The sequence below is a fragment of the Neocloeon triangulifer genome, unplaced genomic scaffold (genome assembly GCF_031216515.1).
Source record: "Neocloeon triangulifer isolate White Clay Creek 2 clone unplaced genomic scaffold, ASM3121651v1 ptg000012l, whole genome shotgun sequence".
In the NCBI taxonomy this organism is placed as follows: domain Eukaryota; kingdom Metazoa; phylum Arthropoda; class Insecta; order Ephemeroptera; family Baetidae; genus Neocloeon; species Neocloeon triangulifer.
This window is the reverse complement of record NW_026775554.1, coordinates 19170925-19184466: the sequence shown is the minus strand read 5'-3', so window position 1 is coordinate 19184466 and position 13542 is coordinate 19170925. Positions and strand designations below refer to the sequence as shown.

The following is a 13542-nucleotide window of genomic DNA, read 5'->3' as shown; positions in this document are numbered from 1 at the left end:
GCGCACAAGCAGGCAGTTTCAGCCGACACCTGAAGATAGCGTGCGACTGAAAGCGTTCGCTCGCAATGGGAAACCTGTTGCGCAGCCACCCTTAGCAAAACGTTGGTGGAAAAGCACCGAGATGGCTCTGCGGTCTGCAAACGGGAAATTCAGAAAATTCAATGGAAACTTCTCTTCTCGAACTATCGCTCAGACTGCCAAATTTGTTTATTATTTTGAAAAAAAAAATAGTCAAAACAATTAATATACCAAAAAAAGATATTATATTTAGCATTCTTTAAAACTTTAATATTTTTAATAATTTTTAACCTTACGAATAAACATTTTTGGTTTCAAAATTCATTTAAAAAAAATTAAGCTTTTCATATTTATTAAACAGAATATTTGGAGAAATTTAAATTAGATATGAGCCTAGCCCAACACATTCCATCTCATGAATTTGATTTTTTTTTACCTTCATATCATTTTCTCTGAAAATGAGTTAACTTATTAGAAAATCTCCAGCCAATTTAATGTTTACAATATTGAATATTAGACTGCCTGAAACAAAAAGTATTGACCGAAATGTTCAGAACGCAGAATTTGCATTCAATAAATCTATATTTTTTAGCTGATTTTAATTTGATATGGGCGCATCAGATTTGTTAAAGTATGCAACCTGTGAAACAACAATGTGATTGGTCAAAACGTTCTAATACCAAATTGTAAAATTAATCGTCAGATGCACGGCCTGATAGCTCTGTATATATGATAATACGGTGGCACTGCAATAAATAATAATCATTTATCTATTAAATAGCAATAATTGGTGATTGGTGAATAATGCATTTTGATAATTCGATTAATTTAAAATTTACTTCGATAATCATCCTATGTTTTAAAACGGAATATCAGTAAAAAACGATAAATTAATAATGTCTATTTTTCTCCACAAATATTTGCTATTTACGAAAAGTGGGTATTTTATTTCTTATCCTGACACTATCAAATTTAAGTGCTTGTCATTAAGTGTAACAAAATAAATTTTTGAAATTAAAAGTTATTACCAAGTGCTTTTTTTTATACAAATTTGAGATTAGTGGTGTAAAAAATTAATCAACGCAAACAATTTTTTTTATCTTTTTTCCTGATTCAAAATGATTGAAATTGATTAAAATAACTTTAATATTTTGTGAAATCGAAAGCGTTTTAAAAGTTGCCATTTAGTTTTTCCATTCTCAGATCAGAATAAAAAATTGCTGCAGCCTTTTCTTTATAACCTAAAACGAATATTTTGATTTTTTCCCTGACATCAGATTTTGCTATTAATTGAAATTTCTCCTTACCTGACTGTTTGGGGTCGAGATGCTGTTGGTCGTCGCCACTCGCCTCAAACTCGAAAGTGGCCCTGAAACCCTGGCCAGGCGTGGGCGACCTGGCCGACAGCCTGACGAGCAAATCTGGTCCCGTCGACAAAACCTCGAGCTGGAACGCTTGGTTGCACTCGGCCGCTATCACCGGGGCCATCCAAACGGCGCCGTCGTGCACTCGCACAATGTCCTCGCGCTCCAGACAGCTGAAAATTTACGCAATCGTCTCAGACTTACTTCTTGGAAATCGAAAAAAAAGCAGGAGGAAATTGCAAAAGACAAGTGTGTAATCAAGAAAGAGGAAGACGCTGTTTGTCACTGTGTGGGTGCTTTAAAAAAACCGAGATGAACCTCTTGTCGGCAAATTTAGCGTTGCTGAGTAATGGAGCTCTCGGAGGAAACGCTCGGATGGAAATATTAATCCGCAGGGAGACACTCGTCTTGTCTCCGCTATGTTGTGCAATTATCTTTTACGAGTGTATCTATATCCGCAGTTCAAAGCAACAACATGAAAGCAGTTTAGTGCTCAAAGAAAGTCTCCCACTCAGTAGCAATGCATTGAGTTAATTTAGCGAACCAATGCATAAAGCTGCAGTGGCGAATGATCTCCTTAGAAGCTCGTTGCGAAATTGCTCTTGCACATAAATCAATCCGACTTCACTTTTTTCAACAAAACTTTGGTCTGGATTTGAGATAAATGCCTAATGGAAATGGGGCGGTCGCTTTTAGAATCTTTATAAGCAGAGAAAACAAAATTTAAATCATCCATTAAATAAAAAATTTAAATTGATAAAATTGTCCCTCATTCATTCAGCTGCTTTCTTTTTTTAGAACTTGGCTTTTTTCAATACCTGGTAAGTTTGTTTTCAAAAATTAAAAAAGCGAGAATTTTTGCCTCTCTTGGCAGTACAAAATGATCATTATCAGTTCTTTTAAAACAATTTGCACGTTAATCTTCAAGGCCAGAATTTTCACCCAGGTCTCGTATTTTTTGAAGACACTCATTACCGCGGAAATTAATTTTTGGCCCGCAGCTCTTATCTGGTAGTAACCTTTTGAACGTTAAACTAGCTCTCTGGGCGTTAAAGACTTTCCCGCGCGCACATTAGACTCCCAAGAGCAAGAAGAAAGTGAGAAGTAGCGCTCGGCGGCAAATTTATGGGGTAATTAGCTGTCGGGGTGTGCGTTAGTTTGGGCGCACAAAGGCGACGTGTCATCGCTCGCGCTGCAGTTAGATAATGTCAAAGACGTATTATGGTACCTTGGGGCCACGCCCTCGCAGCCCCATTGTTGTCAGCATGAGGCACCCCGCGGACGTGAGCCACCCTTGTTTACCCTAAATGCATTTGCCGTAAAAAATTCAAATCTTGTTTATGGATTGGGTCAGCATGCTTAAAGTTCAGCCAAAAACTATACAAGATATAACAGGTGTAATTTTACTAAATAGTTTAATTCAATCTAGATAATATTTCTCCAAGAATTAAAAAAAAAAACAGCCATTTTGTTGCCCCTAATTTAATTTCCTCATAAAAGTTTAAGAAATAGAATTTATCCTGGAGAAAATGCTCTAGAATAAATCTAGTATATAATTTTTTGTTTATAATCTTGCAAAATTATTGAACAACAAAAAACTATTCCGATTCTTTTTTCAAATTTCAACAAATTTTAAATTCGTTGTGTTTGAAATAAATTAATTTTATTCCTGCAATATATAAAAAAAGACCTCGATATAAAATATAAATGTGACTTTTTTAATAAAGCCCTTTTCTCAATATATGATGGAGAATTAAACTATTCAAATAAATTATTATAAATGAGTGGCAAATATTCTTTTGAACAATGAAAAAAAGTAAATGCATCTGACGCGTATTTTATAAAGAAAACTAAATTTTTGACAAAAACAAGTTAATATTCAAATAGTGCATCAATAGCGAGGTCTACGTGAATTTAAGGGTTAATATTGTTTGAATATTAAGAGTAAGTGTTGCTCCAGTTTCATTATTATTATATTTTCATCTCTTTTTAAAATTGAAGCATACCAAAATGAATTTTAAATATTGAGATAACTTTTAATCTTTGAAAATTTGGCTATTATTTAAAAAAAAACCGAACTGGGAACAATTACAATTGTAGAAGAAAATTTATAATTTCTTAAGCATGTCGTATGCCCAACTTTGTTGGACAAAGAAATTGATCATAACTTTATTCAAACGTCCGAATTTAGGATAAGCAAGGGTGTTCCCGACTCCATTATTCATCCATGAGTTACAAACTGCAAACTCTCTCATAATTTCCACCATGTAGATTTACGGCGGCGAATTAGCACAAAAAGTTTTGGGGAGGGCACTGATTTTTAATCAAGCGTGTCAGCAGCCGCTTGAACAAGTGGGTCTCTCTGTGTGTTTATTGGAAAAAGAGAGCTGGGCTTGTTTTCGGCGCGGCCACGGTGATTTATCGTCCGTCGCGAACCCGTGTCGCGCGTGTTGCCTAAATAAGCCATAAATTCGGCTGCTGCTTTTTGGCCCGGATTGCGAAACTCGCGGAATTAACGCGATTATTTGCTACTCCCTGCAGGCACCGATGTTTGACCGCAAAAATTTCGGTGTATATTTTTTACCAGCTCTGTGCAACTGATGGTATTAATTTTCAGTTCCACTGCGCCCGTTGGTTGCTTTTGAACCTGTCGATACATTTAATAAATTATATTTTAAACGGATTTTGCGCGCAGGGAAATGAGAAAGCGCCGCGAGCGCTGAGCGTTAATTTCGGCCGCTCCGCCTCCATGATCAATGAATTGTTGAAAACTTTTCAGCAGCACGTGCAGAAAGGGCAAATTATTCGTTCGATTTGCTCTCATTTGTCTTTCATTTGGTTTTTGTTATAAACGCACAAAGTAATAATCTGTGAAAACTATCAAATTCAATAAATTTTATAGCGTTTTTCTACAGCGTGTAATAAATAAATTAATTAATTCCAAATTTTTAATTTAACATACGAAAAATCTTTACAAAACGCCGATAACCATGATGTATTAACCAACAAAAGATTTCAGTTTTCATTTTGAGATTATAAAAAATTTCCAATCGATTATTTCCACTAAAAATCAATTATGATTATAGAAGTTGAGATAATAAGACATTCTTGTATATATCTGGGACAAATTTCAAGATAAATGAACGTCATAATGTTTAAATTAAACACAACAGAATAACAGATCAACACAATAACATTAATGCAAAGTAAGCAAATCATTATAGATATGCGTTTATTTAAAATTACTACATTATCATTAAAAAGGGATACATATAAGTGTGAAATAAAAAAGTATTTAAAATACTTTTATTTTGTTTAAATAATATATAAATTAAAATAAACTAAATAAAAACGTAATTTTATTATTATTATTAATTCTTCTCATTGTCAGTCGATACAAAATTTTTTTGTTAAATCTTTTGAATTTGCAGTTTAAAATGTGTAGCACTAAATTGTAAAAACAATTTAGTCATAATAAGCAATCCAAATAACCTTTTGACGTTGAAAAATTGCAAATAAAATTTAAAAACTCACTAGATCAAACCTTTCTTTCATCTTCCACCAGCATTAATACTTTCTTGTCTTTCTCCATCTTAAACTCATTCTTCTAGCGATTAACTAACACAATATAATTATATTTTTTAATGAATTAACCATTAAATTTAAACAACCTCTGCCAAGCACCCACGCGAGATGAAACGGCAAATCTCGCAGTCGGAATAATATTTGCGTTTGGTATTTGCGCACCAGCGAGCGAGTCCTTTGCGCCTCGCGACTGGAAACGTGATACGCTGTGCTCATTGGAAACGGGCGAGTTAAGTACCCTGCTCACAGTCAGTTTGCTTAATCGGCTCGAATTTCGTCACCAAACGGATCCGCGCACATTTGCTTAGGTCGCAAATCGAGCGCGCCGCAGAGTCAAAACGATTTCGGCCCGGCTGCAGGGTAAAAATTTTATTGCGCTCCGAAATTCTCGCAGTGACGTTTTTCAGGCCCACACGGAAGTGCTAATGCAGTAAAAAAGTTCTTTTAACGGCGACAATAACAAGACACTTGGTCATTCTCCTTTACGAGGTGAACTTGGGTCTCTTCCCTTTACGGCCGAAGGAACGACGCAAAATGAGCAAACGGCCGGCCGTGCTTGCCAAATCGGATCAAAAATTTAGTCGCTCTCGCTTTTGAATGGCCAACGCAAACAAACGTCCAAAAGCAGTTTTGAGTAGGGTGTATCCTATCTGCGGTGCTGCCAGATCGGTGAAAGACTTGGTAATGGCCAATGATATGTTTTTGCAAGTGCGTCATGCAAATTTTGAATGCCGTGGAAATTATAACTATTATGGCTGGGTTATTAAAGTGAAAACGTTGTGGAAATTACTTTTAGAGCAATTCGATAAATGATGTCAAATTAAATTTACATTTTATGTGAAATTTAAATTTAATTATCTACTTAAAATATTGTATAGAGTAAATTTAATTTAGTTCATTTATGTGGCTTAAAATATTTATAGAAACAAGAAATTAAGCAGATAAAAGCAAATTAATATTATAATGAAAAAACTAATTTAACTGAAAATGGGTATTAATAGGATAAGGCTTTTGTGGCGAACAGCTAGAAATTTTATTAAAAAAGTTTCACATGCTAGTTTTAATCGTTTTAATTAATTTTAATTATCATTTCTTATGCTTATTATTTTTTTTCTAAGTAAAATTAAAAAAAAAATACAAAATGCAGGTGATATCGATTTATTTTTAGTTTTTTCTTTTTTTTAATTGCCTGTAATTTTATAGCTGTAGACAGCTGTAGATTCCTTAAATTAAGAGGATAAATGATAAATTAATGAAGAAATAAACAACAAAAAGAATGGGTGTAAAATTTCAAAATCTTTGAGACCTGTTTTGAGAATAAGTACAACAAAAAACAAAAATGTTACAAATATTGATCTAAAAGTTAAATTATAGTTTTTAGCATTTTTTATTACATAATGTTTTTGTTCCTGATTTTTTTGGTAAATTCTTTTTTACATAATTATTTGCTTCATATAATTACGTCCCTAGGCGTCAAAGTTCCAAACATCAATTGCAAACTGTATTTGCCATTCAGTAAGAAATAAAATAAGTTTTTTGATGGGAACTTTTGCGTTCGGCACCTCATCCCCGCGGAGATAAGAAGTCACGAAAACGGGGCCGAGGCACCACCCTCTCCACGTCGGGTGACAGGTTGGAGCGCGAACTTTTGGCTTCGGCTGCAGACTGATTTCATGTTTAATGCATGCCATCAGTGATTCCATTCAGCCGCACTCATTTCTGGCCCGACCTTTCTCTCGGCCCAAAAGTGTTCGGCAAAGAAAGAAAGAATGTGCGGCCAAATCAGCACACCGGGCTCGTATATTTTCGCGCGCTGGAGAGAGTGCGGATAAGCCGATCTCATCTTTCTCCAGCTCGATCTCACGTGAGAGAGATATTATTGTAAGCCGCTTTCGTTTACTCACCTCACATCTCCCTTCTGCAGGTTAAGCTCCTCAAACACCACGCGAACCCGCTCGTGTGATCTGAAAATCGAATTTTGATTCGCTTTACTGGTGCGTCTTATATGAAGTCTGCGACGCGTATGTCTTTGGGATGGAGCGGCAAAAGTTAGTTTCCGCACGGGGAGTATCAAAAACGGGGCGCACACAGAACAGCAAACAAGATTTTCTCCAAAGAGGTGCGGCGGCGAATTATTCTGGTATTTATTCAAAGGTTTATCCACTTCCCTTAAGCTCGCCTAAATATATAAGCCCAAAAGGAAATTTTTGTATGCAACAATAGCACACATTTTTATTTATTTCCATTGAGAAACATGCTTTGGATTTATTTAACAAAAAAAAAATTTTAGCACAAATTTTGGTTCTTTGGAAAATTTGTAATTCTGGTTTAAAAAAAGTGATAATACTAATTCTCATTAATTTAATTTTTATCAAATAAAATATGAAAATTAAAAAAGAAGCTTTAATTTGTAAAATTATGCTTTTTTTGATTATGAAGATGACAAAAAAAAAAAATCAAGTTGATCAATAAAAATAAGTTTTTTTTTTCTTTTTAACATATTCTATCTTCTAATAAAAAAAATAAATGTTAAGCTACACAGAATAAAGTGATTTTTGAGTTAGGTATGTAGTTCGTCAGAAGAATAGCAAAATTCAAATTCTCCGATGGTACAAATAGGTAGTCATATTTTTTATATTATGAATTGTAAGCTTTGAATTGACTTATAAATTATTCATTACAGGTGAAAAGTTTCAACATTTTGAATAAAATTTTATTCATAAAGATATTTTTGCATTTCATAGCCATTATAATTTATTTTTTCAAAATTTTCTATTCACGGAAAATAAGGTAAAAACTATTGAAACACTAAATAATAGTTAATAAAGATAAATCTAATTTTGTAAATTTTATTGCTTAATTTTAATCAAATTTATAAATAAATGTAACAAATTTTGCTCCTTTTCATGTTCAGTTTTGTTGAATTAAATTTAATATAAATTGCATCTCATGAAATTTAAATTCTCAAATGTTAAATTAATCCGCATTTGGCTCTTGTTTGATGCAAATAAAGCGAGACAGAGAGTTGCAGTTGAAAGCAGGGATGTGTTGGAAAACGTAACAAGGCACCACAAGCCATTTGCATTAATTTGAGATTATGCGCCGTGCCTTTCACCGCACTGTCTGGATGCACTTGAATTTGCATAAACAATTATCCTGCGGCCGCAGGATTAGCATGGGCCGTTTTGGCGGCGGGTGCGGATTATCCAAACTCACCTGGCAGTGAAGCGGTAATTGCAAGACACGCCGGCAGGGTAGCTCGAGGGGAAGCGCGGCGAGAAGAACTTGCCCTTGGACAGCGAAAAATTGGAGCTGGTGAAGACGTAGTCACAATGCGTGCCCGGAACCTTCTGGCCGTCCGTCAGAAACAGTCCTGGAACGAAACCAAGAAAATGAGAGAAAGAGCGAATAATTAATTGCCCCCGCAACAACTCTCTTTATCGCCGCACAAAAGAAAAAGCGGCTGCAAAAACACACACGGCGCGCACCACCACTTTTGCGGAAAATGATGGGATATTTCGAGCAGGCAAGAGGGTGGAAATTCTCTCCGCCGCCCCTGTTTGTTTGTCACAAAAGATGGTGGAGAAATTCTCTCGGCTGCTTTTAACGATGACATAATTATTCGTGGGTGAATTTTGGCAGCAAATTTCGTTCCGAAAGAACTTTTTGCTATGGTGCGAGCGCTATTGAAAAGAGTTGCGTTTTCTTGCGTTTCAACAGTGTGGGGAAAAAATGAGGGCGAACTTTAGTTACTTGATTTTCTATATTCACCAAGAGAACTAAATTCAGCACGCACTGCCATATTCATACTTTTTTTTGCCAGTTAAATTCTTGTCGGTGCGATTCGAGTCTTTAATAAATTTATATACAAATCGGTAGACATTACAAATTTGTAATGTGAAAAACAAGCAACTTTAAAAGATTCTTTTAAAACCGTCACAAAGCAATTTTAACACAAATATATCGTCAATATGAACAACTATATTTATAAATATGCATTTGGAAAACAGATTTAACTCTATATCATTAATTGTTATTAGAGCTATGGTTCAATAATATTGTGTGATATTAAGTTTTTTTCTATGGCTGGAAACATTATTTTTTTTATATCTTTCTTATATTTCCAAAGAGCAGACTGCAGACTGTCTTTTATAACTATTTGGCCTTGTTTCGCAAGTAGTTACATACTAGTTCTAGTAGGTCAAACTTTCTTATTTAGAAAACAGTTGTTTAACAAATTGCTCTGTTGACTTTGCAGTTTCTCAAACTTTGGAGTAATTGTCTGATTACCTTTTAAGAATTATCTAGTTTTTAGATTATTACAAGAAATTGGAAAAATAATTTCCTTCTTAAAAGCTTAAACTATGCCATACACTAGAGAGGAAAAAGTCGAGTTTCAAGATTATAGGTTAGGAGTTTATTGCTGAATAATCCAAAATATTTGTTTCCAATTTTATTTAAAAATAATGTTTTTCAATAGTCTAACTTTTTACTAACAATAAAAATAAAATTTCATCTCAATTTCAGTTTTAAAATAACATAAATTTCTGACATAACGTGAAACAAAATAACAGTATGGCAACCTCATTTTTTTATTCATGGTATTTTTTATTATTCTAAATAAATTTGAGCGAAATCTGAGATTTTTATTGTATAATTATTCCATTTGAAAGAAAACTCATTAATGAGATGATATTTGTAATAAAATCGATCAATATTGCCAAATTTAAAGCAAAATACTTCAAAGTAATTAATAAAATAAGATTGCTGGGAACAATGAGATTTAAACTTTCACGCTTCACACGATGAAAGCGTTTTTAGGGCGCAGAGAACGGTTCCGCTAAATTCTCCTTGGCAGCGGGAAGCGAGCAAGTGTGAGCAAAAAGTGGCGATTTGCTGGCCAAAGAAATTACCTCTCTCGAGACTCGCGACGTGTGTGCCTCGGAGACAAAAACGCGGCACATTTGCATGTCGCCTTGCTCGGGGATATTGTTGCCGGTATAACACCGTCGAGTGAAAACGCGCAGAAAAAAACAAGTACACGTGCATATGTATGTGCGAAATAAAATATTCAGGACGCGCAGGCCGTTTTCTGTTTTTTTGGCCATCGCATCAGCCATTCTATTTGCCGGTGGTCATAACGGAGCTGGCGCGAAATGACCGAAAGGTAAAAGTAGTGCTTGGAAGGAATTTCAATAATCGCGCCGCAGAGACTATACGGTCTGCACAGGGCGTTTATAAATTTGCCGTGCATTGTGTTTGCACCATTTTATCGTCGGCCATATTGGCAGAATGTACGAGCGAGAGTTTTTAATAAATTAATGTGCTTTATTGCGATGCCAAGATTAATAACGAAGAGCAGAATTTGCGCTCCGGGACAAATTAAATGGGCACTCAGACGCGGCGTAAAAGGCTTGGAATCCGCCGCCGATCGATTTTGCACTCGATAATAGGATTCATCGAATTAAACGATAATGCGTTTGCAATTATATTGTGAGGCAGTAATCAACGCAAAAGTGTTTTCCACTCAGTGTAAGCTAATTGATTCTTTACAATAAAATTGGCCACAATAAAAAAATTTAAAAATGTTTGAGACGTTTTGAGGATTTTTTGTTTTTAACTTATTTGTTTAGAATAATTTTAATTAACCCTATTTTTACTGTTTTTTCATGAAGATTTCACTTGATTCTTGACAGTAATGAACTTTTTATTTTTAATAAAGAAAGGAAAAATGGCTTACTGAATAAAAGTGCCTTTTTTACATTATACATCAACCTGTTCATACATTCTAGAACTGATAATAAGATGTTGTGTGTCCTTCTAAACATTTGGAAATAATGACAGTCAAATATTAAGATTTTTGAGACCATAATATATTGCATAAAATTCTAAATTTGATGAAAACACTAATTAAATTTATTCATATTCGGGCGAAGTTCGCCTCTGGGATTTTTGATCGAGCTCGATTTTTTTTTCTTTTTAGACGACAAAATTTGCTGGAAACCAAAATCCTTCATTTTACGTCGCAATGGATAAGTAATTTTTAAAGTTCTAGTGGCAATTAGCTAGAGTTCTGAAACTCGTTGCATTAGTTAGATTGAAACGGTAGAATGCGCGTTAACGACGTCTTTATCTGCAAAACAGAACCAGTATGGCATTAAGATGAGGACGGAAAAACAGCATAGGACGGTCGTTAAAAGTCGTAGAGCGAGCAGAGAACAGCAGCGCATACACTAGGCTCTAATAAGACAAATTAGCGCGGCGGCAGCGGCGTGCATTTTACTAAGTCGGTTGCACTTCATTAGCAGAAACACACTCGGCGGTTTTCGCCTTTAAATCCAATTAAGCCGCTGCACAATAACAATTACTGCAGATAGCGCTCGGAATCATGCCACGTACATAGCAGTGTTCATGATTTGAATTAAAATACCAATTTTATAATATTCTTTCATTAAATAATTTGAATTGAATTTCTTTGAAATAAATTATTTCCTTAATTGATTTCCCTCTGTCCTCTTGAATAATCTGAAACTAGTTTAGAATTTAAGTCAGTGCTAATTAAGTAGTGGCATTTAAGTGGCAATAAATAGGATCTGAAATCTATAACCCTGAATTATCTAGGCACCTGCGTAAGCATAGCTGCATTTATGACTAAATCTAGTTACATGAAACACTGAATGGCATTTTAAATTTTTATTTCAAATATTTTTTATTAAAAAGAAAATCTTCAATTCCATTTTAGTCCTTAAAGCTAAAATTGTGTCATTAAAATTCAAAATTTGTAAGACTAAATGAAATTAGTTTAAAAATAATATTATTTAACTTTTTGTTATATATTTTATTTTTTAGTTTTTTATTTTCAAAATAATTATTGCTTATCTTCAATTTTTATTTACTTTAATAGACTTAAATGTTAGTAAAAAATTTAAAAATCCCCCTTAAAAATCAATAAAAATATTTCTTTGACATTTTTAACTTGTACAACTAACCTTCAAATTTTACTGAAATTTTGTCTTACACTTTTCTGACATTGTATATGCTGACAAATTGTAGGACACCTTAAAAGTAACCTTTTAAGCAATATATAGTACTTTTTTCCACCACTCTACTTCTCGTACATTCTGCTCCACATATAGCCCGATCGTAAATTCCACCCGTTTCTATATATCTATGCGAGAGAGAAAGAAATTGTTTTCTGCGGTGGCCAATAAATAAATCTTAGCACGTATCGAATCAATACAAAAGGCTATCACAGATCAAAAGCGGAATAATGGAGAGGCCCGCCCGCTGGCCACGGACCGCTGACTTCGCTCGTAATAAGCCCCCCTTCCCTCCATATTTGTACACAAAGAGTTTGGACTCTCGAAAGCAAGATGCGACCCAAAACATATTCCAACAAATTGCCCCATCAAGTGGCTAAAGATCGCTCCTCTCGAATAAATTGCACGCGGTGCAGCCGACCTTCTTAAGTGGCGGTATTTTTCTCCAAAAAACAATATCGGGGGCCCTGCTTGTGTTTCCATAGAGCGCTCGAAATCGTTCGTTTCCGAATCTCTGCGATTCCTATAAAGGAGAAAGTAAACCTTTCCGCGCTCAAAATGAATCAACTTGACCTATAAAACCTTTACTGTTGAACCGTAAGATGTTTATGATCAAGAAGAATTTTTTTTTCCTTTATTTAATCTTATGAAAAAGAAGCAAGCAGAGGAAACCTTTGGTTTAAATCAGTTTAAATGTTTAATTAATTTAAAATCATTTTTGATTGGAAAAATTCTAATAAATAAACGCGTCGACGCCTGAAAATCGTGAAAGTATGCAACTGGCAGGACATAATGATTGCCTAGTGTATCGGCCTCCAAAAGTGTATTGAGGAAATCTGGTTGAAAATAAATTGTTCAAAAAGATTATTAAAAAAAAATTTCAATATTTTGCACGTTTTATTTTTAATTTTGTAAAAATAAGTGTGGACTCAAACATTCAGCAAGTAGGACACACTTTAAATAAATAAAATATTAATATAATAATTTATTTTGAAAGTTTTGAAAAAATTCTTGTCAGTGCTCGTGCCGTTTTTTCCACAAATACCTTTTTTCTAACAAATTGTTTTTAAAAATTGAAATGTAAACAATATGATAGAATATCAATTGGACATAAAATCAATAATGATATTATAAAATAATTTGAATTGCTGAACATCAGCTGTAAATGATGTAGTTTTTGGATTAAAGATAATTTTTAATATAAAAACCAAAATGTATTTAACCTGCTTAAAAAAACTGTCATGAGAAATCTTGTCACTCAAGGTAGTTCAGCTTCGCAAGGAATACGTGGACCAAATTCCTCCATTAAAACCATTTTTATTGCTTTTCAAGCTTAAGTGCTCTCTAGTAACAAAATTATTTCACTGCACAGAACCAAAATCAGTACAGGACGTGAGAAAAAATATTGCCCACTTTTCGCAAAAAGCGTGCAATAAATTTGGCAAATTGAATGCTGAAAAAAAGAAAGCCCTATAATGGCGGAACACGAGAGAGTAGGTGGGTCGAAATAATTTTATGAAGTCTTGTCTCGCGAC

The 13542-nt window shown here is 34.2% G+C and overlaps 1 protein-coding gene across 6 annotated transcripts in view; it reads right to left on the bottom strand.

Moving 5' to 3' along the window:
- LOC132197061 (suppressor of lurcher protein 1-like) overlaps positions 1–13542 on the bottom strand; it is a 136613-nt gene that overhangs the window by 25058 nt on the left and 98013 nt on the right. For all 6 annotated transcript variants that reach the window (XM_059620107.1, XM_059620106.1, XM_059620110.1 and 3 more), the window contains 3 exons: positions 8184–8340; positions 6872–6931; positions 1326–1555 (listed from right to left, as the gene is read on the bottom strand). In XM_059620107.1, the coding sequence (XP_059476090.1) occupies positions 1326–1555; positions 6872–6931; positions 8184–8340 (447 nt within the window). The remainder of the gene's footprint in view (positions 1–1325; positions 1556–6871; positions 6932–8183; positions 8341–13542) is intronic.